The 25,968-nt window shown below is 36.9% G+C and overlaps 1 protein-coding gene across 2 annotated transcripts; it reads left to right on the top strand.

The window, feature by feature from the left end:
- Positions 1 to 1,284: 1,284 nt before the first annotated feature.
- LOC110105763 (telomere length regulation protein TEL2 homolog) lies at positions 1,285 to 25,968 on the top strand. Of its 2 annotated transcripts, XR_002304176.2 has the most exons (15): positions 1,285 to 1,649; positions 1,822 to 1,850; positions 1,943 to 2,045; positions 2,495 to 2,669; positions 10,316 to 10,513; positions 12,257 to 12,417; positions 15,614 to 15,890; positions 19,637 to 19,851; positions 20,047 to 20,145; positions 20,227 to 20,744; positions 20,820 to 21,580; positions 21,924 to 22,122; positions 24,806 to 24,877; positions 24,977 to 25,454; positions 25,643 to 25,784. XR_002304176.2 is itself a non-coding variant. In XM_020835387.2 (13 exons), the coding sequence occupies exons 1-13, from the start codon at positions 1,463 to 1,465 to the stop codon at positions 25,784 to 25,786; spliced, it is 3,066 nt and encodes a 1,021-aa protein (XP_020691046.1). In that variant the 5' UTR covers positions 1,285 to 1,462; the 3' UTR covers positions 25,787 to 25,968. The 2 variants fall into 2 exon arrangements, 1 of the variants encoding a protein (XP_020691046.1); XM_020835387.2 differs by lacking the exons at positions 24,806 to 24,877; positions 24,977 to 25,454 and having other exon boundaries at positions 25,643 to 25,968.

Raw genomic sequence — 25,968 nt, 5'->3', positions numbered from 1 at the left:
CTTAAGCGATATTTAAAAATAAGTGGGAAGACTCCAACACATTGATATCATCATCATTAGTGCTTGACATACTGAAATAAGCATATCATATCCAATGATTATAATCCCGTTATAGTTTAAGAATAATAGCAGGTGTTCCACTACGACCCGCGTATTGCTCAGCCCACCTAATGAGACAATTAATAATATTTTTTTAAAATTTATCATCTTAATTTAATTATTTAATTAATTATAATATTTATATCAAATTACAATTAGATCAATCCAATGTGTTGATTGCATAAGATGAAAAGTTCAAATATTGTTGAAGGTTTAATAATGCGTGAAATATTATTAAGAATTTTGAAAAAAATTAAGATGATGCCTCTGGTGCTAGACAAGCTTCTCAAAGGTTGAGCTTCATGCATGCATCATTAGAGTAAGAAAATATCACCCATTAATCTGTTGGACAACCATTTCCTCTGTTGTTTGCATTCTTGCTTCTTTAGACAACAATGAATATAATGTTGGTGGCTCTTAATCATAACAATTAATTGGGGTGATCAGGAAAACCAAAATAAAAAAGAAAACTCGATGATTAGATGTCAACCTTCACCAATACTATAGAAGATGGAAATAAATAACTTATTCAGCAATTAAAAAAGACAAGTGCATAGAGACAATGTCACTTGGAGCATTAAAGTAAGAACAATACTTTGAAAAAACTCAAGGAAGAAAACAAAACATTGTTGCATGACTTGAATTATATACACAATATTCTAACATTCTTGCATTTGTCCAAGTTGAATAAACACGAATTTTAGAAAAATAAAAAAGATTTGACCAATAATAAGATCAACAATCACTTCCTACATCTAATTCATTTGGACACTATTTAGGATCCGAGATCGTTATTCTAGATTAATATATTATTAGCATTAACAATTTTTAGTTTCATTTATCATTATATATTTTGTTGTTATTGTTTGTCATGTATTTTTATTTTTATTTATCGTTTTATTATTATATTGTCTAAGTACCACGTGTTATTTTATTATTTGATGTATTTTAAATTTATATGTGAATTTTATCTTAATTTATGGATTAATGTCTTATTTTAATCATACTATTTGAATTTAAATTATTTAAAATATATAATTTAATTTAAATAAGTTTAAATTAAATATATTAAAATAAAAACAAATAATGATATAAATTAAACTATTATATCTAAGATCAAAATTCTAAATTTAATAGTTTCAGAATAAAATTATAATTAAAAAAGTGAAGGAAATAAGTTTTTCATTTTTGAGCGCTAGCGCCAATCGCATGCATTTGGGTGGAGGCTCGCCGGAACTGCAAACGGCCGAAGAGTTCTGTTGGAGTTGCCCTGATTCCCGATCCTTCGCCGCCATTACGAAATGTATAAAGGTCCGGAAAATCCGGTTTAAACGGCTGGGAACGTCAGAACACCGGAGAAGCAATGGCGAAGCAGGGCGAGGGCACAGTGTCAACCCGCTTGGTGGAAGTCGAAGTAGAAACCCTAATCCTGCAGAAAGTGGAAGAGGTCTCCTCTTCGATCGATTCTGCTAAGCACGTCGATCAAGTGATCTGCGCCCTTCATTCCCTAGCTGTTCTTTTCTTCCAAATCGATTCCTCTATCATATTAGGTATCTCCCTAATCCCTTCTCTTTCGTCATTTGAGCTGCATTTTCGAAATTTCCATTGAATTATTCGATTTTTATCGAATTTATAATCTCCATGGAACAATTTGATTTGTTGAAATAATTTGCTTGGTTTGTTGTGAATGCTAATGCGTTTGTATCTTTGTTTGTTTTGTAGGTGCCATTGATCCTCAGTACTCTAGCCGGGTACATTCTGAACTCAAATTTGCTTCATATTGGTTTCTATTTTTTTCATATTGGTTTCTATTGGTGGGTGTTTATATGCATCCTTTGATCAGGTGTTGGATGTTAAAGTTCCGACTGATTCTGAAAGGGATGAGTGGAGGCATGTTTTCTACCACGGTGCTGCCTTTCCTGCCATGTCTAGGATGCTTATATACAGTACGTTTTTCACTTACATTCATTACCTCTTCCATTTGAATTCTTTTTATACAGCTTATACTTTTTTGTTGCTTATTCTTTGTAGATTAGTTGGGATATTGCTGAATGTAGATAAGATCTGTTGAACATTGCCTTTGTTTTTTTTCTTTGTTTACTGAATTGCTTTTTTCATAAGTATATAAAAAAATAAATAATTTTATTTAACTTCTCACAAGAAAGATATGAAGTGATTAACACGGTTATTATATTCATAATATTTTCTGTTTGGTATTATTTGCAGATCAAAGCGACCTTTTTAATTGTTAAGTTGCTAGTTTTAGTCTTTTTGTCGAATATGAAATTGAAATGATTTGCTGGTTCCTTAAATTTTATCTATTTTGCGGTTAAAAAATTTCTATTTAAAACATGCTTTTGATTTATTGATGCACTGATTTCATCCATCTCTGCAGATGTTACATCTCATTGGCTGAGTTCCTTTCCTTTGCCAGCACGCAAGCAAGTTTATGATTCATTCTTTGTGGAAGGTCCCCCAACTGAGATCATGCAGACCTTGGTACCTGCTCTCAAGCAAAATGGAAGCATTGATAAGTTTAAGCTCAAGACTATCCATTCAAACGTTGAAAGGTCATAAGTTTTCAAATTTGCAATCTCACAGCCATTTTACAGTACATACACTATGGTTGGCAAGTTACACTATCATAGATATTTTGTTCTTTTATAGTTGATATATGGTATAGCTTGGCTTCTGATGTTTGTGCTTGGATTGAAAACTGTTTACCAACAGTTTAAGGCATTTTGTGGCACTTGCACCATGGATGTGCCATGCCTATAAACAAGCTTCCAAGCAAATGCCTCTGAAACTCCAGACCTCTTTGCATTGGTCCATAGGGCATTGTACCAATTTATTGGCTCCTTAACTTTTTTAACTTTTGCACATTTGTGGCTTGGATTAAAACTTCTAGGAATCTAAAAGCGCTATTGACAGGACTTGCTCTTTTTGGATGATTTAGTATATTTTTTCCTATTAAACTAACTCTGCCTTCCATAGAGATGACAAAGGAAAACACTGCCTTGCATCTCAAGTAGTATAATTAGAAATGTATTTGCACTTAGAGGGGACAAAAGGCTGAGTTTTTTCCTTTTGATTTTTTTGGGTGGTGGTGTTTTGTGCTGGTTGGGGGGAAGGGTGGGCGTTGAGTTGTTGATTGAATTCGAGAGCAAGACCGTTGGATGAAGATATATACATGCTGCCAAGAGAGCAAGGGACTGTTGAATGAAGATGAATGTTCCCAGGAGGGATATCATATGAATATGGATATATGTTTGCGGCAGACTTGAGGTCTGTAGGATGTCATATAGCTGTTTGCAGTATCTACAAATGGATAGAGAGATGGAGAAAGGAAAGATGGGTGGAGGGTAGCTGGGGGAACCTTTTGGTACGTTGCAATATTTCAAATTTTAATGCATAAAACCTTAAAAAAGAATGCAATATTTCAAATTTTAATGCATAAAAAGGGTTGAGTACCACTTAGTGAAGATTAATATTTAGAGCCTAAGAATACAAGCATCAGACATTAAATATGCAACTCTCAAATTTAAATCAAATAAAGATTCAATGAAGTTAAAAAATCTTTAAGTACTCTATATAGTTAAATTAGAGAGAGTTAAACAACCAAAATCCCATGCTTAAACACTAGCGAATCTACAAAAGATTGCTAATAGCTGAAGGTTTGACAAACAAATAATTGCAATATGGCGCCTTGCATTATTTGTCTTGATAAGCTTAAAGTAAAAAAAAGTTATCAATAAAATTATTGATTATTGTTTATCAAATTTAGTAGATGCCATTCAAATGACAACAAAAGTAAAAATGCTTTACAGTATATTGATGAAACATTTGCCTTGTAACGAGTACAAAGTGTCGTATGTACAAAGCCTATTATGCTATTTCAGTAATAGATGCCTTAATCACTCAAAACTGTCAAATGATAATAGGAATGCACACATGAAATGAATAAAAAAATTGTGCATAATATGCAAAGTGAAATTAAGTTTTATAGGAAATAAAATTTGGATCCATTAGGAATTATTTTTTTTTAAGGGATATTGTAGGATTTCCTGTAGTTTTAAGTGCACTTCAAAAGCTTGATATTTAGAATTGTGTTTGCATTGGCACTACATGAGTTTGCTTGCTCCATTTCAAGCTTTTAATCATGAGTTATGTGCATGCTGCGAGCGCTTGGAGATTGAGTCTCACAAAATTTTTTTGGGTAGTAGTTATTCAATTTTAGTGAGAGTGAAAAAACTGACAATATATAATATATTGATATGATAAGTTTAATTATTGAACTTCTATTGTAGAAAAAAATTGGGATGATGAATATACATATTCTTGAGTTAAGGCTTGGTTGTTAAAATAGTTGCATTCCTCAATATTATTATGACATGACAGACTATCATGGAGATTAGAAAGTAAATTTTAGAAGGTTACAATTAAATTGGCTATGTTATATGGCACTTAGTCTTGGATGATAATGAAGTTATCGATTGCAAAGTTGAGTGTAAATAGAAAAACCATTTATAAGATGGATGCATGCTAAAACTAGAAGACTAGACTAGGAAATTTTTATTGGAGTGATGATGGGAGTAGAATATATGATGCCGGGTGTACCTGCAAGAGATGAGAAAATAGAGACAAGCAGAAAATTGCAATGCAATAGAACAGTAACCAAAGGTTTTGTATAGAAGTTTCTTCTATCAATTCTACATTACTCCTCTATCCCCTGAGAATATAAACCTACCTTCCTACTATACTCAAAACAGTTGTTGAAAATAAAAAGTAGCCAGTAGTACAACATAACTAAATAAGGAAAATGGTAGTGGAGCACATGCTTTCTAACGGAAATAAGTGCTCTGTAGCTAATATAAGGTACCCTGCTCCTCATGTCCAAGCTATGTAAAGATGCTCCGCATCATTCGTCCCCATCACGAGAAGAATCTGTGTCAACAGATTCAAGGTTGAGTTTAATGTTGTTTGGAGGGACATAGGCAAAGATGTCAACGACATTGAATGTGTGAGACGTAGTAAACTCGGCAGGTAAATCGACAATATAAGCATTGTCGTTGATCCGTTTGCTAATGGGAAAGGGACTCCATTTTCTCTGAGTGAGTTTGGAGTGTTTGCCTGGCAGAAGGCGTTCTTTACACAAACGAACAAAAACTAAATCTCCTGGATTGAAGATTTTCTCCCTGCGATGTGCATCTGCAGCCTGTTTGTATTGTTGGTTGGATTCCTGTAGCTTTAGTCGGACCTTAGACAGTAGTTCAGCGAATTGATTGGCCATTGTAGAGGCTGATTTGCTATGACTTTTGGGGAGAACTACAACATCAAGAACACTATTTGACATTTTAGTATAAACTATGTTGAATGGACACATACCGGTGGATCGGTTTGTTATCGAGTTGAATGCAAATTCAGCCTGGCCGAGGATTTCATCCCATAATGTAGGGTTCTCTTGTACTAAGCAACGAAGTAAGTTGCCAAGGGTTTGGTTAACCACTTTGGTCTGCCCATCCGTTTGAGGATGATATGCCGAACTTAATTGAATTTGTCTATTCAGTCGCTTCCATAGCTCGCGCCAGAAATGGCTAATAAACTTGACGTCTCGATCTGATGTAAGGCTTCTCGGAATACCGTGAAGGCGAACAACTTCTTTGAAAAAAAGCTTTGCAATATTGAGAGCATCAAATGTCTTTTTGCAGGCAATGAAATGTGTCATTTTTGAGAAGCGATCCACTACGACCATAATGAAATCATTACCACGTTTCGTTTGAGGAAGCCCAAATATAAAATCCAAGCTCAAATCTTCTCAAATGGAATCCGGTACAGGTAAAGGTTGATATAATCCTGTGTTTTGCCCTCCACCCTTGTAGCCTTGACACACAGAACACCTTTGCACATATTTGGAAACATCCCTTCGTAAATGGGGCCAAAAAATCGTTTATGGAGCTGCATTATGGTATTATCTCATCTAATATGAGCAGCTAGCCCTCCGGCGTGGGTTTCCTGAATGATACGCTGCCTCCAAGAAGAGTTCGGCACACAAAGCAACTCATTCCTGAAGAGGAATCCTTGTCGAATAGAGTACTCAACCACTTACTCTTTATTTTTGCATTTTACCCATATTTCCTGGAAGAAGTCATATTCGACATACAATTCCTGTAAGCTTTCAAGACCAGAAAACTCTGTTTGTAATTGTGTTAGAAGAAGTGCTTGCCGACTTAGTGCATCTGCAACTCTGTTATGCTTTCCGCTTTTATGCCTTAATACAAAAGTAAACTTTTGCAAAAATATAATCCAACGAGCATGCATCCGATTTATGTTCTTTTGGGTGTTTATATATTGGAGCTCCTTATGATCACTACAAAGAACAAAATCCTAATGCAGTAAATAATTTTTCCACTGCTTCAACGCTCTAATGACGGCTCTTTTGACCAGGAAAATTGTGTCTGCTTAAGCACATCAATTATTGATGACATAACCACACTGAATCCTTTGATAAAACACCTATAAAAATTTGCCAACTCATGAAAACTACGAATATCAAAAAAATTGCGGGGCACTGGCCATTCTACTATGGCTGTCACCTTTCGTGGATCAACCATTACACCTTTAGCCGAAATGATAAACCCAAGAAATGATACATGCTTGGTGGCGAACTCACAAAAGAGAAGGTTTAAATACAGCTTATTTTGTCTCAGAATCCCGAAAATTGCCTGCAAGTGTTGTATGTGATCCTCCTAAGTAGCACTGAAGACCAATATATCATCAAAATACACGATGCAACACCGGTTAAGGAACGGCTTCAGCACTTCATTCATCAATCTCATAAATGTCACCGAAGCATTGCATAAGCCAAATGGCATAACCTTCAATTCGTAAAGTCCTTGGCGAGTTTTGAAAGCTGTTTTCCATTCATCGAATTCTGATTTGGTGATATCCACTCCGGAGATCTAATTTTGAAAAAATCCGTGCCCCCGACAGCTTGTCCAACATATCTTCCAATCTCGGCACAGGGAAGCGAAATTTAACTGTAATTTTGTTTATGGAATGGTTGTCCATACACATCCTCCAGCTACCATCTTTTTTTGGTACTAATAGAGCCGGTACTGCACAAGGACTTAGACTTGATTGAATCAATTGTTTGCTTAATAATTCATCAACAATTTGCTGTAACACCTTATGTTCATTTGGGCTCATCTTATAGTGAGGCAAGTTGGGTAACATAGCTCCAGGAGTGAATTCGATTTGGTGTTGAATTGATCTGATTGGGGGCAGCTCGGTAGGCAGTTCCGAGGAAGAGATATCCGAAAACTGTTGCAGTAACGTGCTGATTTCAGCTGGCAGAGAATTCATCACTATTGCATTATTCTGCTCTTTGACAATTAATACCATAATGCACTTTGATTCCCTCCAGGCATTTAGTAATGCCTTTTTAGTCACAACAAACAATGTTGTTTTACCATTATCTAAAGTTGGTTCCTGGTCCGGTGTGCGAGGAAGTAATCTCAACTTCTTACCCTTCCAGTCAAAAGCATAAGTGTTGGCTCGACAGTCATAAATGGCTCCCAAATCGAATTGCCAAGGTCTTCCAAAAATCAAGTGACACACGTCCATGTCCACCACATCACATAAAATTTCACTCACATAGTGACGACCAATGGAGAAAGTCATTTTGTACAGATCAGTCACAGATATCTCCATGCCCTTTTTAGCCCAACTTATTTTATATGGATTAGTATTCTTCGTCGTCTTGAGTTGTAATGCTTGTACCACTGAGCGAGAAATAACATTCTCGGTGCAGCCACTGTCAATTAGTAAATCACAAACTTTCCCTTAATAGTGCATTTTGTTTTAAATAGAGCATTGCGTTTTGTTTTCACCGGTTTACGAGGAGCTAACAGCAGCTTTAGTAGAACACAAATCAGGGATCTCCCTCGTCACCTGCAACATCTTCTGCTTCATTGTCGACCTCATTATCACTCTTGATCACTTCTTCCTCATCTTCACCCTCCAACAACTGTAGCTGAGCTCTGGTTGGGCACTAATTGGACTTGTCCCCAGGTTGTAGACACCTGAAACATTTGATGCCTGACGGCTTGGCATACGGATTTTCTCTAAGTGGTGCCTTGCCCTTCTGAATACCCTTCAAATCTGCTCCTCTCGACCCAATAGCTAAAGGCAAATTGGTGTTGGACAGAGTGGCCACTTGCTTGCTGTTTGCACTTGAATGGAATTGAAATTGTTTGTTAATTTCTACAGAATGATCTGCCACCTTCCTATTCAATCTGCCATGAGCATGCGATTCAATTGTGCCTAAATCTTAAGGGCATAATTAACTGCTTGTGAAAGAGACCAAACAATATTCAGTTCAAGTCTATCTTGAATTATATATCTCAATCCCCCAACATACCTCGCAACCAGTTGATTGCCGGATTCATTAAGATTGTTTCTAGCACTAAGCCGGTAAAATTCTTCGGTATACTTGTTGACCGACCTCGCTCCTTGTGAACAATGTTGGTACTTCACATACAACATTTGTTCATAATCGGTTGGTAAGAAATGGCCCCTTAACAATTGTTTCATTCTGACCCAACTCCTCACGGCTCCCTTTCCTTCTCGCCTCCTAGATTGGATTACCTACTGCCACCAAGCACCGGCGCCTCCTTTCAACCTATAGGCCACATATCTTACTTGTTGCTCCGGCTCAATCTCTATGTATTCAAAGAACGTTTCAATAGCCTGTTCCCAATCCAGATAATCCTAAATATGAAGCTTTCCTTCAAAAAAGGTATGTCCAGTTTTACGCGAAATTCGCCTTGATACATGTCCCTTGTGGTCGGACGTCGCCTCCAAATTGGTATATGTTCTTCTTCTGAATCCGTCAGCACCAAGGACCTGAACCGATCCAGTTCCTCTTCTGAATCCGAGAACTCCGACGCTCGAGTGTCCTGTTGACACTCTATGTCTATCATGAACTCCCTTCTCCCTATCGGCATGGTCGCCGGAGCAGCGGGCGAATTGTTGTCGGTCTAGACGAGTGTGGATCAACCTCAACTCTCGAAGCATTTCCCCGAAGAAACGTTGCAAACTTACAGAAACCTGCTCCGTTTGCTTCGTTAATTTGTTGTGCTCAATCCACAGAGCTTCCAGGCTTTGATCTTCTCCGGCAGCCACCCGGTTGCTTGCTTCCGCCATCCTCGCTCTGATACCACTATGATGCCGGGTGTACCCGCAAGAGATGAGAAATCATAGACAAGAAGCAAATTGCAATGCAATAGAACAGTAACCAAAGGTTTTATATAGAAGTTTCTTCTATCAGTTCTACCTTACTCCTCTATCCCCTGAGAATATAAACCTACCTTCCTACTATACTCAAAACAGTTGCTGAAAATAAAAAGTAGCCAATAGTACATCATAACTAAATAAGGAAAATGGTAGTGGAGCACATGCTCACTAACTGAAATAAGTGCTCTGTAGCTAATATAAGGTACCCTGCTCCTCAGGTCCAAGCTATGCAAAGATGCTCCGCATCAATATATTGAAGGTAAGTTTGTGTTGTGGGGTGGGGATGTGTGGTACTGTGGCGGATAGAGAGGGGTAGAAAATGCTCTAATAAGATTGACAAAAGTAATGGCTAAGGATTAGTAATGAACATGGGTAGATTAAATGTAACATCGATAAAGTACATGTAAAATAAGAAAGCAAAATACAATTAACATTCATGCAACATTCCACAAGAATTAAAGAAGAGGATTTTTAGAGTAAATCTCAAATAGTCGGTAAAATGCCAATGATGATGATAAATAAGTATTCTTTGTAAGGAAATGGGGTGTACCAAGGGCAATACAAGTATAAAGTTGTGCAAAAAAAATTTATGCAAGATTTATGTAATATTTCATCCAACGCTCAACATGATTGAATGAAGTGTAATGATTTATAACTCAACTCCAAATAGTCTGGAAAAGGATAATGACAAAATATTCTTGCTTTTATCAACGATATGTATGCAATATTTAACAAGGCAACATTCATGGTAATATTCTATCTTTGAACTAGATTTCTAATATTTGTTGCATATATTTCTGTAATCCTTTGTCTGGAGCTTACTTTTTTTTATGGAGCTCTTTTTCCTTCCTTTTTTATGTGCACAGTAAGGTTTTTCTTTTTATAATATAATGACAAATTTCATTCATGGAGCTTGTAACAGGCTATTGGTTTTGTGCTTACTTGAAAAAGAAGGGGTACAGCTTATGGTTTCGGAATTTGATCTTCCATACAGTGGTGTTCGAAATCTTGGTGAAGTGTTGAAAGCAGATAGGTCACTGAGTATATCGAGAGTAGCACAACTTCTTGCTTCAATTCCTGACAAAGCAACATTTGAAGCTCTACCTTCACTTTCATCATAGTATCCTGAGTTTTTTTCATGTATATTATAGGGCGTGTTAGAGTTTATCATATACTTCCATTATATAATAGATGCTTGTTTTCATTATTTCCATTATGATCATTCCCTAGATGGCTTCTTTTCAAGTTCGCAGGTTGACTTATCAAAGCCCTGTTTATGATGCTGTTTGAAATTTCTCTTTTATGTGTTTATAAGGCCCTATAAGTTTTTTTTTTTTCCTAATTATTTCCATTGTCTTCCTTTGAATAAGATATAGTATATACTAAGGGATTTACATATATTGTAGCTGTCTTTTCTAGTATTTCACAGTAGTTTCTTTTTTTTCATGGTCTATATGTAAGCGGCATTTTAACAAATAAGAAGTTTCTTTTACAGGAGATCTGGGCCGCCGTGCTACTTTTTCTTTCAATTTCATTTTTTTTGATGTTTCTACATGAAATGCAAAATGTGGTTATCTATCTTGTCCTAGTATTTTAGTAAGAGTAACTTAAACAACAAAGATGGGTTGTGTAATCATTAGTGCATTGAATAAATGTTTTGTTACATTACTAAGTATGCCATTGATTTATTAAGTTATAGTCTCAAAAAGGTAACAGAAGGTTTGATTTTCAATGCCATAAGGGACTACATAATATGCGAAGCATCAAAGGCAGTAATGAAAAATTCAAGTTCACTCAGCTTGGAGCCCTTAATCTAGCCCTTACACGTAGATGCTTCTGATATGCCCTAGGGTTCCACAATTTCAGTTTTGCCCTAATTTCCCCCAAAAATGAGGAATTTCTCCACCAAAAGCAAAGAGAAACAATCACAAGAGGGTTGAGATGAAAAGCAAGAACCTTTGCATTAGAAAGCCAAGAGAAAACAAGATAAGTTTGTCCACTTCGAGAAGGACAAGATCTCCCACAAGAAAACCCTAGAAAAGAACAAGAAGGAAACTAGAAAGAGAATACACTTTTCATAATGCCCCCAACCAAACCCTAATGGCCCCCTTCATACAATCCAAAAGTCCCTCACATCCCCAAATTACCCCCACTTAAGTGGGTGGGCCATGCCTCCAACTAAACCCTAATGGCCCCCCTTCATACAATCCAAAGTCCCTCACATCCCCAAATTACCCCCACTTAAGTGGGTGGGCCCCTTTTTGTGCAGCCGGTCCGCCCGCCTCCCATAGACCCGCACGGGTCTAGGATGGACCGGGTGAACCGGTCCATCAGCTTCTCCATGTTGCATATAGTTGCTACAGTTTTTGAGACCATTTCCATTATATAAAGCAAACTGCTTGAACACAAATGCAAAGTTTATTGCAATGAGTAGAGAAGAGTTTGGATGAATGTGACTTTGAGTAATTGGACTTTTAGTGTCCGCTGAGGCTGCCCAAGGTTAGTCCATTGCATTAAAGATTTGAAGGTGTTCATCTCGAAACACTACCGGAATAAAGGAGCTTAGATGTCTTTTTTTTTTTGCGTTCTCAAAATAGAAAATCCTCTCATGTTGAGGAAGTTTAGGTGAAATTTCCAATGGATAACTGTGTTATTTTTTTTTTATAGTATTTCTTCAGAAGCTTATCTCCTACATTCACCTGCACATGTCATTATCATGAATCGAACAAATCCAGCTAGTGATCCATGAATTTGGCATTTCAGGACAAAATTTATAGTTTCTTTCATTTTCAGTTGGTTTGATTATTTTCTTAGTCATGTCTTATTCTTCTTTTGTCTAGTCTATCCTTGACTATTAGCTTAGCTCCTTCGTCCGTTGCATTATTATTCAACTTCTTGATGGATCAGAAAAAAGGGCTTTGGAATTATATGATAGAGTGGATACGCCCGATGTAACTACCATGGAAGGTGGCCTGTTTTTTGTTGGAGAAACTTTTTCACGTATATGTAGGCGTGGATCTGCAGGTGAGAAACTTTTTTTTACCATTTCAGGCACCAGATTAGCAGGAATTACATCTGTTTTTTCAAATAATTGTCAATTTTTCCTTAATATCATGCCTATCTCTATTTTTTTTCTTTCATACACTGAAGTTTCAATTTCCATGGCATAGTGTGCCTTAAATCTCACTGGGCATAGTACAATAAAGGTTAGAAAACAAATCCATTAGAAGAGTAGATGAGTAGATGAAATTAATATCGGAGAATTAGGAATTAATGAATTATAAGAGATAGACCTAGGAGTATATAGGTACAAATTGTTCAAAATGATTGTGAACAGTAAGTTTACCTCATGTAACACTAAACAATAATCATAAATGCATGAATAATTGAAGAAGGCCTGCATAAAGATATTAAGAGAGAAGTAGAGATGCCTAGTTAGAGCATCAGAATGTATAATGTTCATTCCATAGAGAGCCATTAAAGGCTTTTACATGTATATATGGAGAAGGCTTGGGAGCTAATGATATCAAGTAGTGCAGGTGCCGTTATTGGCAGAGAGTGTAGCAGACGTAGTGGACTGCTGCCTAGTGCTGATGTAGTTGGTGTAGATTAATTTCCTTGTGCTTGTGGACATGACTTGTATGCTCTAACATTGTGGTTGGTCAAGCGGAATGTAGGTTTCTTGGAGGGGCTGGATTCGTGTGAGACAGGAGATGGGTTGGTCGAGCGGAGTCGGAGTGCGAGGTTGGTGTTGCTGAGAGAGTTCAGATCTGGGTATCCGACCTTCTCCAGAAGTGCGGTGAGGTTTGAATTGGCAGTGGAAGGGGGTCGAGCAGACCGGGGAAATAATCGGGGCATAGACAAGAGCATGAGGGATGGTTGTGTTCGCACATACTTGGTTCAAAGCGGAAAACGGGCTTTGGAGATGGTCACGCGTGGAAACGGAGGAGGTCGGAGATGGGTGTAGGCTCGCGGATCACGAGCGGACTATACAGGGTTGCTAGTCGGAGATTGATCAAAAGGCTAGTGTCGCAGGAAGATGTCTGATGGTATGGTTGCCACCGGTGGATTCATTATGGTATGGTTGCCAGACGATTGATTTGTTGGTATGATTGCCAGCGGTGGATGTGTAGAAATGCCGGTATGGTTTCCGACTGGTGGAGGCTTCGAATGTCGTCAACTGCCCAACTCCATCCATAGTTTCCCCAAATCATCCCGAACCCCGATTGTCGTCAAGGGTTGACGGGGCTATGACACCAATTGAGGTAGGGAGAAATCATCGAAGAAGGTGGTACCAACAGCTCGTAAGAGCAAAACAGCCAAATGCTATTAATTCCAAAAATATCATTCATTTACTACCTCAAACAACCATTCTATTTATAATAATCCAATAAAATCCCTAGAACTTTCTAGAAATAGTTAACAAACTAAATCAACTATCCCTAAGAAACATTTTAGCTAAGATGCTATGCATTACTATCGTAATTGTAATTAATCCTATAGCTAATTTTCAGCTTAAAAATTTTGTATATTTCTACTATAGGTTCTCCTAGGCTTGTATAAATTGATCACAAATGATGATTTAATATAATAATTCTCTCCAATTCTTATCTCATGTTCATATCTAATTGAATTATTTATTGCGAGCCACCTTGAACTAACAAAAATGAGTATAAGCGCTTTCTGTTAAGTTAACATTTCCTAGTAGACCATTTTGGAACTTTTAAGATGTCAGAGCCCCAGAAAAAATGATCAGGACTCTTGTAAGTATTTCAACTTGATCAAGCTTTTGCCTCATGGTTTTCAAAATTTTCACTCTTAAGTCGAGCTATAGTGATGTAGAACAGGAGGAGGTGGGGGAGATTTAAAAGATTTTGAATTTCAACAGGAAGAATAAAGAAGGGAAGATGTAATTAATATTTCCTAATCCTAGGCCGTAAATTGGGGAATAAATAATTAGAGAGGGGAGAGAAGGTGGGCTGACCAATGGAGGGCAAGGAAAAGGTGTCCACATACAATGTATGTGGACCCATGTATTAATGGGAGATTGGAGAGTTAAATCTGAAATAATTTCAGATTTAATATGATTGAAGGATTCTTCCTAATATAGATATACTAATTAGGAAAACATTTAAAATTTGGATATGGGATTAATTAATCAATCAATTTCAAAATTGATAAATTGATTGATTAATTAAATAAAGAAAATTTCCAAAATTATAATGTAATTAATGAGGGTGGATTTGAAATTCAAATTAGATTAATTCAAATTTGAAATCTTTCCAAATTTATGATATCATAAATAAGGAAAGAGGAGTTTTGGAGGGAAGTGATATTAGACAAAGAGATTGCTGGCGGGTGGGTTTGGGTGATGGTGGGGATGAAGCCAGCGGATTGGAGAGACCGACGGCTAAGGAGGTTGGCGGGAGGGGGGGGGGGGGCGGGGGGGTTTGGAGGTGGAGCTAAGGCCGCTGGGAGGAGGAAAGGGGAGGTCGGTTTTGTGGAAGTTGGAAGTTATGGGAGAAATCGGCCGGTGGAAAGTGGGGGATTTTGGCCGGCGGTCAAGGGAGGAGGAGAAGAGGATTTAGGGAAAGAAAGGTATAACTGCAAGCCCGGACACATCCTACAGCTGACGGGTACTACGTTGCCATTCACCAAGGAACTTCAGGCCACGAGCCCGGACACATCCTGCGGCTGGTGAAAGCTATGAATTCCTCCCATAGGAATCTCACCCAAGGTTCTTCCCAAAGAACACAAGTGCAAACACAAAATTTTATTAATCATGCAACATTACATTGCATAAGAAATGCCCTCTATATATATGCCTAAGAAACTAAAACAAGACATATATGTCCCTAGGGCTTACATAGGACGACCCTCTTAAGTAAGGGTAAAAACGGAAAATTCATAATAAAAATAAAAATTATAAATAACAAATTAAGATAAGGTGGAATGATCTCGGCCATCGATCGTCGTCTCCTCTAAAAATCTTCATGATCGGATGTCCACACATATAGTTTATAAATATTAACATACAATATCTTCTCTGATATTTAAAAGCATGCAATTGCATTTGTCTTTCTTTTACTAAAGCCACTTTGATCTTCAGATTCCTGTAAGTGAAGTGAGTGCAGACTTCTTTATATGGTTCCAAGTTGCTTTATCATTTAGTGATTCTGTTGCATTCTCTTTTCTTCTATTAACTTCAGTATATCTTCAGACATTCTTGCAGATGAGATGATTCCCAGAATTCTTGATATAGTCCAAAGCTGCTTATCATCAAAATCTTATTCTGCTATTACTACTGTGTTCGAGAAGTCTTCTAGATCTATGTTTTGGTTGAGGATAGTGGAAGCGATTAAAGACCGATATGCTATGGAGAGATTGTCTGAAGTGTTACTCCGGCAGCTTTCAACTAAAAACATTAGTGATGTGGAAGCTTATTGGACTCTCTGGTTGCTGTTTAATCGGTGCTTCAAGCTTGAAAATACCATGAGGTAATCACATTTTTTTTATTATTTCCTTGAAGTTTCAGCAATCGTGATGCCTTCATTTTTTTTTTAACCTGTCTTGGAAATTTGTTTGAATATTTTCTTTATGATAGAAATATTTTGGGCATTAGTACAGTTACTTCATACATGGGTTGTTAACATGTTCACTAATATTTACTACTTTTTTTATTGCTTAGCATTAATATCTTTAATATCATGCCCAGAAACAAGAAATGCTTAGCATTAACATCAACATATCAATATTGAAGAATTCAAATTAGTTTTATAAATTCATGCAAAAACAATTAGCAGAGACCCACATGTAGCTGTGGCTTTTCGCTCCATTTTCTTCAACTCGACGCTAGATTTACTCAATGTGGAACCATTTTTTTCAATGGAATGAGAGCCTGTTTGGTGCTTTTTTCTCTTCAAATTTACTTCGTACTAAACCTGATGGTTTTTTCTTAATGAAAAAAACCAAAAGCTTGCGTGCCATAGCATTGTCATATGCTTTCATATGATATTTACACTCAGCTTTATCTTTTAGTAATTCAATAATTGCTATTGATTTAAATTTAACAAAAGATTCAAATGGGCCGCTACTTTAATTTGTCATAGTAATGGTTCATTTATAGTAATATCACTTATCAATTTTTGAAGGTGCGAAAAATGGAATATAGAAAACTGAAGACTTTTTTAACATTACTTTTTTTAATTTTAAATATTACGTACTCTATATCATAGAAGGATGATGGCTCATTATATAAGAACGCGGGCCACAATGGTTAGTTTAAATCCCAATATCTCCTTTGATAGTTTAGGTATCATTTATATATATATAGAAAATTATAATTATGCAAAAGTATTTGTGCAAAAATAATTACGCAAAAGAATAGTAGAATAATGATTATGTAATAATGAAATAAGTGCTTGAAAAAAATATTGTTATCTTTAGGCAAATCTTAGCAACTTATTTTTTTAAGCGGAGATAAACATGTATAAAACTAATTAATTATGAGTGATTTTGATGGGGACATCAGATCGTGGAAGGTTTATCAGAGACGTGGCCGCCGATCTACGGCCACGATCGAGTCTTTGTATTTTTGAGTCATTTGTGTCATTTTATTACATGCATTTTATTTATTAAGTGTCTTTATGTTTTTCGTTTATACCCCTTTAATGGGAAGCATCGTATGTAAGCCCAAAGGGCAAGAGTGTCTTTTATTTCATTGAGTCATTGTAGTTGGCTATTTATAGCCTATTCTTTCATGTTATTGGGTGATGAATGATTATGAGATATTTTCCTTCACTTGTCTTCTTGGAGCTTCTGAGAGAGCTTGAGAGAGAGAGAGTTAGAGATCTTGGTGGAGCCTAGGAGAGGCCACCCGTCGTGCCCAACAGTCACCACTGGTGGCTCTTGGTTCTCCTCCCTTCCTCCCTTCCTCCCCTCTCACTCCCACGGTCACAGCCCCACCCAAACCCCTTTTCCTCATCCCCCAAACCCATGGCCAAGCCCCACCTGAGCCCTTCCTCTCCTCCCAAACCCACGGCTGGAGCCCTCACCCGTGCATTGCCGCCGACCACACATCCTTAGCCGCCAGTTTGCTCATCCTCAACCCATCTCACCTTGTGTTTCCTATTTGGGCCTTAGATAAATTGGGATAGATTTTGAAATTCAAATAAATTCTGAATTGATTTCAAAACCTTCCTAATTTAACTTTTCTATTTTAGAAAAGAATTCATTAAAGGTTTAATTTGAATTTTAAATTCAATTGGATCTTAAAAGAATATTTCCTAATAGTAGAAATCAATTTTGGAAGCCTTAAATCCTCTCCATTAATTGACTCCCTAGCCCTCATTCCCGACGACCCACTCTATTGGAGTCAATTAGGATTTGTTTCCTAATTCTCCAACCCCACTTGGAAATAATTCGAATTCCTTCTCACCCCACTTGGCCGAAATTTCCCAACTACCATAAATCCTCAAATTATTCCTTAACCTAAGGAATTGATTTGGAAAATCAACCCATCATCCCTCCTCTACCCGCCGCCCCCTCTATGTCCTTCTTTCTCTAACCCTATCTCTCCCTCCTTCCCTCAAATCTCCTCTCTCTCTCAATTAGCTTTCCACTTTTACAAAAGCTGAAACTAATTTCAGATTTTAGGTGTAGGCTCTCTTCTCTTGCGATAGGAAGAGAAACTTCTTTCTCTTCCATCATCTTCAAGAACCCTAACAAGGAGAAGGAGATTTAGCATTCGGCGCCCATGAATGGCGGATCCGGAAACTGATTACGGCATAACTTGGGACGAAGACGGCTTCGTCGACATCCTACAATCTACTTCCTTCGACGTGAATCCAAGGGTTGATCTCACCGTCCAGGATTACTTGGAGTGTACGTTGATCTATTTGGTAGAGGCTGTTGACGAACACTTCGAAGGCATTGAGTGGAGGATCTCCACTACCCCTTGACGAAGGTTTCTCTCCCTACCTGCATCTTATCCCTTTTAGTCTAACTCTTCTTGATTTGATTGCAGTCACGACGGGCTCCTCCGCATTGCTCTTGCTTAAGCTTAGTAAACGTAGGATTTGAGTGCACCTCTATGCTTTCCAATTCTCATTTTTAGACTAGGGATTATTTTGAAAGCTACTATTATTCATTGTGTTGTTTTCTATTTATTTTGGAAGTTTTCAAAGCTCTCACCATGTGATTTAGCCTAAGCGGATAATAACTATTCGTTTTGATTCATTGTTTGAATTCTATAGTAATTTTTGTTCTAGAATTATTCTAATCATAAGTTGTGCAACATCCATATGAGTTAAAGTGCATTTCATTTACGTGGTCCTGCATCAGATTTGGTGAAGTATAATATCAAAGATAATCAAAAAGGCATCTTGAAATCAATTGGTAACAATTGCTTTAAGTATAAGCACGCTTGAAACAAAAGTGATTTGGTGGATGAAAACCTTGGTGGAGAAGTTCTAAGGTAGTGTTGCTCCTTGTAGTGATGGTGTTACCTTTTTTGATGCTTACATTTCTCCCTTGTTTAGAACAAAAGATATGGGTTTTTTGATATTTTGGGCTTTGATACCAAATGATGTGGATGTCATTTTGAATTCAAGGGTTGTTGGAGTGGAGGTAGAAGGTTTATGGTTGATGGAAGGCTAAAGAAAAATGTTAACTAGTTTAGAATTTTTAGATAGATTTTTGGATGAAACTTTATGACAGTGGAGGGCTAAGTTTTTGTAAATAGAAAAAGGATGATGACCTACATAAAAATTTTTTGTGATGTTAGCTGATTACAGTGGCGACTTTAGTTTAGTTGAATTTGTTGTTGGAAAGTGATGAATTTTTTATGAATGATAATCACAATAAGTGGACAAGTGTTAGGGTTTTGTGGTAGGGGCATGATTCAATTTTTGTGAGGGTTGAAGTGGCTTAATGTTTTGGAAAGGTGGTGTGGATGTAGGCGAACAAAAAAATAAGATAGAAAATTATATATCAGGGGTTTGCAAATATTAACTGTGATTGATTTACAAATTAATCCAAAGATGAAGCGTTGTAGAATAGGAGGGAAATCACAAGGAAATACACCAAAATCCATCATTTCTAATTCATCCATATGCTATAATAGGAGACCCTCAAGATCTCTCCCTATTTTAGAGGTGAATACGTATACCAATTCATCATCACATTTTTTTTGTTTTTAGATGGTATGAGCTTTTTTGGATCTGATAAGACAGCTTATTTTCAGGGCCATGTTCGTGGAAAAATTTTTAATTTGCAAAATCTTTCCAGTGTGCTGCCTGAGATGGATCATTCAGTTTTCCATTCTTGAACATGCACCGGATGATGATGCATGCTCAACAAGCCCAAAGAATAAAAGATTCTTTGACGTAGTGCAACGCTTAGTTACTGTATGGTCCAAGCACGATTTTGTTCAGTCAGCTCGTGTGGAGCAGCAGGCTTGTATCCTTTGATGTTATCATACACTTAGGTTTCGTTTGGGACGGCTTTTTTACTGCTTCTTGAAGCAGAATTTTAGTACAAAAATTATTATTTTTCTTTTTTACTAAAAAGCTGCTTCAAAAAGCATTAAGAAAGTTGTCCCAAATGAAGTCTTAGTATGCTACAAATTATAAAATTTTCTTAATTGAAGTTCAGACATAACAGCAGCTGTTGGTTTGTGTTTGGAGAAAATGACCAATGAAGAACTAGAAAAAGCTCCAGAAGTATTGTCGTCTATTCTTCAAGGAGTCAGCTGTATTATACATTTTCCCATATACATAATTTATACTGAAAATGCCTACTTATGTTTCTGAAATAATTGTGTGCTATTTTCAGGTAGGCTGGAGAGCCCGATTCATTTAATTAGAAAAATGGGTTGTTCTATTGCTTTAGCATTCTCTAGAGTAGTGGATCCAGCAAAGCCCCTCTATCTGGATGATATCTGCTGTGAAAATATTGATTGGGAATTTGGGCTTATTTCTCTAACTAAGAAACAAGAAGCACATGGAATCTCTATTGACAATGCTGAATTAAAAATTTCACAAAGCGATAGAGGTCATTCATATTTTGATAAAAAACAGAAGAATGTGAAAGATAAAGGAAGCCAAAGCAAAATTAAGATTTTAGAGGTGAGAAAGAACGTTTCTGATAAGAGTATTGATCCAGCTTTGCTTAAAAGTGTGCATGAAGATGATGAAGAAGTCAGTGATGATGAAAGCAAGCATTCTGAAGCTTCAAGTGATTCATCCTTACAACCTTATGATCTTTCTGATGATGATACCGATTTACAAAAAAGATTCTCCCAATTGGCTGATGTCAGTGCAGCATTACGAAAACCTGATGATCCTGATGGTGTATGTTACTTTACCTACTTGGTTATATATGGACAAATTTTCTCGTTGAGTTGATTTTTATTTCTTCATTTACAGATTGAGAGAGCACTTGAGGTTGCTGAAAAGCTCATAAGAGCATCACCTGATGAACTCCATCATAGTTCCGGTGATCTTGCCCAAGCATTAGTGCATGTTCGTTGTACAGATGCTGCTATTGAAGGACAGGAAGATTCTTCTGAAGAGAAGAGGCAAAGGGCCCTCGTTGCTCTGATTGTGACATGTCCGTTTGAGTCTTTGGATGTTCTTACAAAGTTACTTTATTCCCCAAATGTGGATGTTAGTCAACGCATCTTGATAATTGATATTATGACAGAGGCCGCCCAGGAGCTTGCTGATGCTACTTTCATTACAATGATTGGTCAATCAAGGAGCTTGATATCTTCTATACAAGAAAATCAGCCATGGTTTGTTCCAAGTCGTATTGGACCTCATGGAGCAGGTCCATGGAAGGAGGTTGAGGAAGTCGGAGTGCTAAGTTGGTCTCACAGATATGAGAGAGTACTTCCCTCCAGACCAGGGCAAGTCAAGAAAGGGAAATCACGGAGATGGAGTCTTGGGAAAACAAGAGAATCCCAACCAGACCACACAAAGAACAAATTTCCTTTGTATGCTGCTGCTTTTATGCTGCCTGCAATACAAGGATATGACAAAAGGAGGCATGGCCTTGACTTACTGAACAGGGACTTCATTGTTCTAGGAAAACTGATTCACATGCTTGGTGTGTGTATGAATTGCATTGCTATGCATCCAGAAGCATCGGCCTTGGCTTCCCACCTTCTTGACATGTTAAGGTCTAGGTAATACCTAAGCTATAAGTTTATTTAACTGATTGATATTTGTTTTATTATAAGATTGGAAGTTGTTTATAGAGGCACTAATTATTCTTTGAGTTGTTTTAGATTCATATATTTCATGTTTTAAAAATTTTGAAATGCTATGTTCTAATATTTAAGTCCGACATCCGTTCCCGTCTTGTCTATGGGAGCTCAGCGGCCGGGTCGTGACATTTATGCCCCTATTTTTGCAAATAATATTTGTTTTATGCCCCTATTTTTTTGCAAATAATTATAAGAATAATAATAAAATTAAATGTGATATTTGGCACTATCTTCTATGCGCTGTGTTCCTTTCCGTTGACAGGCATGTAGCTCATCACGCAGAAGCATATGTTAGAAGTTCTGCCCTTTTTGCAGCCTCGAGCATTTTAAAAGCTCTGCATCCATCGTATGTGGCATCTGCTTTGATTGAAGGCAATGATGAAATTTCTAATGGGCTGGAGTGGATCCGCATATGGGCTCTTAAGATTGCTGAATCTGACCCAGATACCGAGTGCGCAACTGTAAGTACATGGACATGTGAACTATGAAATTGCAATTTTTGGTTCTTTTGTTTATTCAACATTTCCATATTGTACCTCTTATATTTATATGTATCTATTCTTCTGTAAGTTAAATGGTATCAAACAATATTTGCATTGCAGACAGCTTATATATTATGTAAATGATCAAATTGGTCCATAAGATGTGTCCATTTTGTTTATAGTTTTTTTTTCTAGTCTTTAATTTGGTCCCTCAACACATCAAATTTGATGGAATTCGGTGCTCTGTCAACTTTGTCATTTTGTTTTGGACTAAAATTGGAGGGAGAACTTCCCACGAGGCTTTTTAGGGTTAATCTCATGGAAATTTTTTCTCCACCAATTCATGTCCAAAGATTTGACAAATTTGACTATAGAAACAATTTTATTTAGATTTTGTTAGTTGAGGGAGTAAATTGAACACTTGAATAATTCTGAGATTTAGGAATCAATTTGTAATCTTAGTTCGCACATCTTTCAGAACATTTAAATTTTTATTTGTTACTTAGCATCAAAAGACATGCACTGCACGCTTACATAATTTGCATGCTCTTTTATGGTTCTCTCTAGTTTAAAGTTTTGGCCTTTTGTTAACAATGACAGTTTTATCAAATACGTGCAATGTTTTTTGTTCATTTAGATTTGTTACTTTGCTCATATTCATGTTCTTATTGTTGATTAATTTTTCAAAACTCGTGTGAGAATATTTTTTATCTGAATATTTGCTTTCATGTTTTTTGTTTACAAGATCACTTAAAAGCTACTGAAAAATGTGCTCCTCATTGCATCAAACTTATGCGAATAAGTTGCACATAGTGGCTCAAACTCTCCTCACATTTCCTTCGTCGCCACAAAGGATTATAAACAATCGAGAGGAGTAAGTGGCTAAGGGAGAGGCCGAGATGGAGAGTGAAGGGAAAGGAGGAGGTGATTCGCCTACTTGTGAGAAAGGAAAAATCAGGTAGGAAGAGCGTGGGAGAAGAGCGGCGAAGAGATTTTAAAAAGAAATCTTCCATATCAATTCCGTTTATTTATTGTTTATTATTAGGGGGTTGTTTGGTTGGCTGTAATGTGAATGCAGTGTAAAGTAAATAGTTGATGCTATTTGGTTTTTTGTAAAGTGAATGCAGGGGAACTGTTTTTTCTGTTTGGTTGGGTGTATGCAAAGTAAAATAAAACTATTGGCCCGTTTGAATGAGACATTTGATCGAACACTTGGTGTGCCTATTCCCAAAATGAATTTATTTGTTATATTAAAGTCCTTCAATTGATTGAACAAAGAAGACACACCTTGCGGCTCCATGTTCCCGCACAAGGTGGTCCGGCCATCCTGCAGCTCTAGGTTCCTGCATGGCATACCTTGCGGTTCCAGCTGTTATGAACCGGTTGGTGGCCGGTTCAACCGAACCGTCCACCCGTCTAATATTAGACATCGCGACCCATCCAGGGTCGTTGTTTTTCGCGAACGGCACGAGGGAGCGAAACTGGCGGACGACCGAGGCTTCGTGAGAGAGCGAAGTAAGTTTCATTTTTCCAATTTTAGCGAATAATTTTCTTCGATTATAAGAATCGATCATTCCTTTTCTTTCTCACAGTTAAAGAAGTGCTAGTTTGGGAGAATTTGCATCGAGAGGGAAGAAACGATCGAGAAAAAAATAAGGAAAAGGTTTGTTGAATTTCTTTTGGATTTTTCCTATAAATTTCTTCATCCTACTTCGTTTAAAGTGAGCGATATATTTCTTGAAAGTTAGGGAAGAGATTGTAGCGAAGAAAAAGGAATTTGTGGGAGAAGGGAATTTGAGAGTTTGAGAAATTCTCATTCGTAAGTGAAATTCTTTTTATATAAGTTTATTATGGGATTATAATTTTAAGTTTTACATGAAAGTTACTGTTCGAATTTTAGGGTTTTAGAGAGTGAAAGATCAAGTTGTATGCGCTGATCCTGCGAGAATTCAACAGGAAGAAGAGAAATTGATTCAAGAGAAGATCAAGCATCGAAGGCCTGAAAAGTTCAAAGTGGGTAATTATAACTATGGAATTTAATTTTTAGCATTATTCTTCTGTTTTCAAAGTTTTAATTTAAAGACTACAATGTATGAAATGTTGAAAGATTTAATGCTTAAGTAATTGTAATCATTATTACAATAAGAAATAAATGAATTGAATAAATATGAATGAAAAGAAAATACCATATATATTAAAGAAATATTAAAAAGAAATGACATACGAAATTGAATAGAAATGTTATGGTAAATGTAAAAGAAATGATATATATGAATATTTCAAGAGTTCACCCCCTTATGGTACTGGCTGGGGACAGTCGTACTCGTGCACGAAAATGGAAAAGGAAAATGCTATGGAAATGGAAAAAGATTATGGAAATGGAAAAAGAAAATCAAATGGAAAAGGTTGTACCTTCGGGTACTATGAGATGGTGCTCCTGTACAAAGTAAATGGAAAGAAAAGAAATATGAATGAAACATTAAAGCTACAAAATGTTTTATATTATTTTTGAAAGAAATTATTCAGAGATGTATAAAGTATTAAAAAGAATGAAGTAATGTAAAGAAATAACGATGCCTAATAAAGAATAATTATGATGATTATTATATAATTCCCACTGAGTTTACTTAGTAAACTCAAACTACAAGTTTAATTGTTTCAGGTAAGTTCCTAAAGAAATAATGGCTGAAAGAGAAGAACATGTTTACAGAAGACGAGGCGCAAATGACAACAGGTAATATATATTTTGTGTTTTAGTGGCTCTTTATCAGGAATGTTGTAGTATTATGTTTAATGAATTTTATCGTCTGACTTTTCGTACCCGCCTCATTAGATCGAGTATTCGGGCCGGGTCTTGACACTAGCTATTTGGTTGGAGTCGCTTCAATCAGGTCATCCGGAGGTGAAGGGTAGAGGTTCCGCATCCCAAGTGGATATTCTCTGTGATGTCAAAGAGGTGAAGAAGCATGCAAACAGGGAATGTCGTCATCGAAGGAGCCTAGTCCAACATGAAGGCAAAACCGTCGAAGGGAAGTAGTCCAACAGGAAGGCAACGTTGTCGAAGGGGCGAAGTCCAATAGGAAGGCAACACTGTCGAAGGAGCGAAGTCCAACAGGAAGGCAATGTCGTCGAAGGGGCGAACTCGATCAAGGAACGTCGTTGAAGGAGCGAAGTCCAACAGAAAGGAAACACGCCGTTGAAGGGGCTAAGTCGTCATCGTCGAAGGAGTTGAATTTCTCTCCCCAACATTTCGTGTATTCCTTTTTCGCTCGAATTTGAGCGGTTTTCCTTTAAACGCAAAATGAACTGCGGTAAGGAGTTTGGAATACCGTGCAATTTCATTCACTTTGCTCCGTGTCAAACCAAACAACAAAAAAAATTAAAATGCATGTATATGTTTGCTTTTTAATGTTTAGGGGTGGGCATGTTGCAAACCCTATTTACTTGAACTTTTAATCTATATTTGATTGACATATTCGTTTCATGGCTTTGTTTTTAGATGGCTATGAGATGTCTTCAGCTCCATTCTGAAATGGCCCTCCAGACTTCTCGCTCTCTTGAAACTGCACAATCTTTCAGGTCAAAAGTTAGCATCTCGCCTTCAATGATCAAAGACATTATAATACCTTCCTCAAATCGGTGACAAGCTGTGAACCATACTCATCCATTGTATTTCTTGTAAATATTTACTAATATTTATTTAGGCTTCATAGTTTTATATGTTCTAGCTTGAAATCATGTTCATGCCTCTAATTTTATATTGAATGTTTCTTAAGCCGATGTTTATCAAAACTCAGAAAACCGCATTTGTTATGATTAGCTTAA

Source organism: Dendrobium catenatum, unplaced genomic scaffold, assembly GCF_001605985.2.
Source record: "Dendrobium catenatum unplaced genomic scaffold, ASM160598v2 fragScaff_scaffold_1342, whole genome shotgun sequence".
NCBI classification, from domain to species: domain Eukaryota; kingdom Viridiplantae; phylum Streptophyta; class Magnoliopsida; order Asparagales; family Orchidaceae; genus Dendrobium; species Dendrobium catenatum.
The sequence above is the reverse complement of the archived record's forward strand: the minus strand, read 5'-3'. Positions and strand labels throughout refer to the sequence as shown.

What these genes read in the sequence shown, in the direction of transcription:
- LOC110105763 (XM_020835387.2), top strand. Translation starts at nt 1,463, where the DNA reads ATGGCGAAGCAGGGCGAGGGCACAGTGTCAACCCGCTTGGTGGAAGTC. An exon ending in CGATTCCTCTATCATATTAG is followed by an intron (nt 1,650 to 1,821) that starts GTATCTCCCTAA and finishes TTTGTTTTGTAG; the next exon opens with GTGCCATTGATCCTCAGTAC. An exon ending in CTACCTTCACTTTCATCATA is followed by an intron (nt 10,514 to 12,256) that starts GTATCCTGAGTT and finishes CTATTAGCTTAG; the next exon opens with CTCCTTCGTCCGTTGCATTA.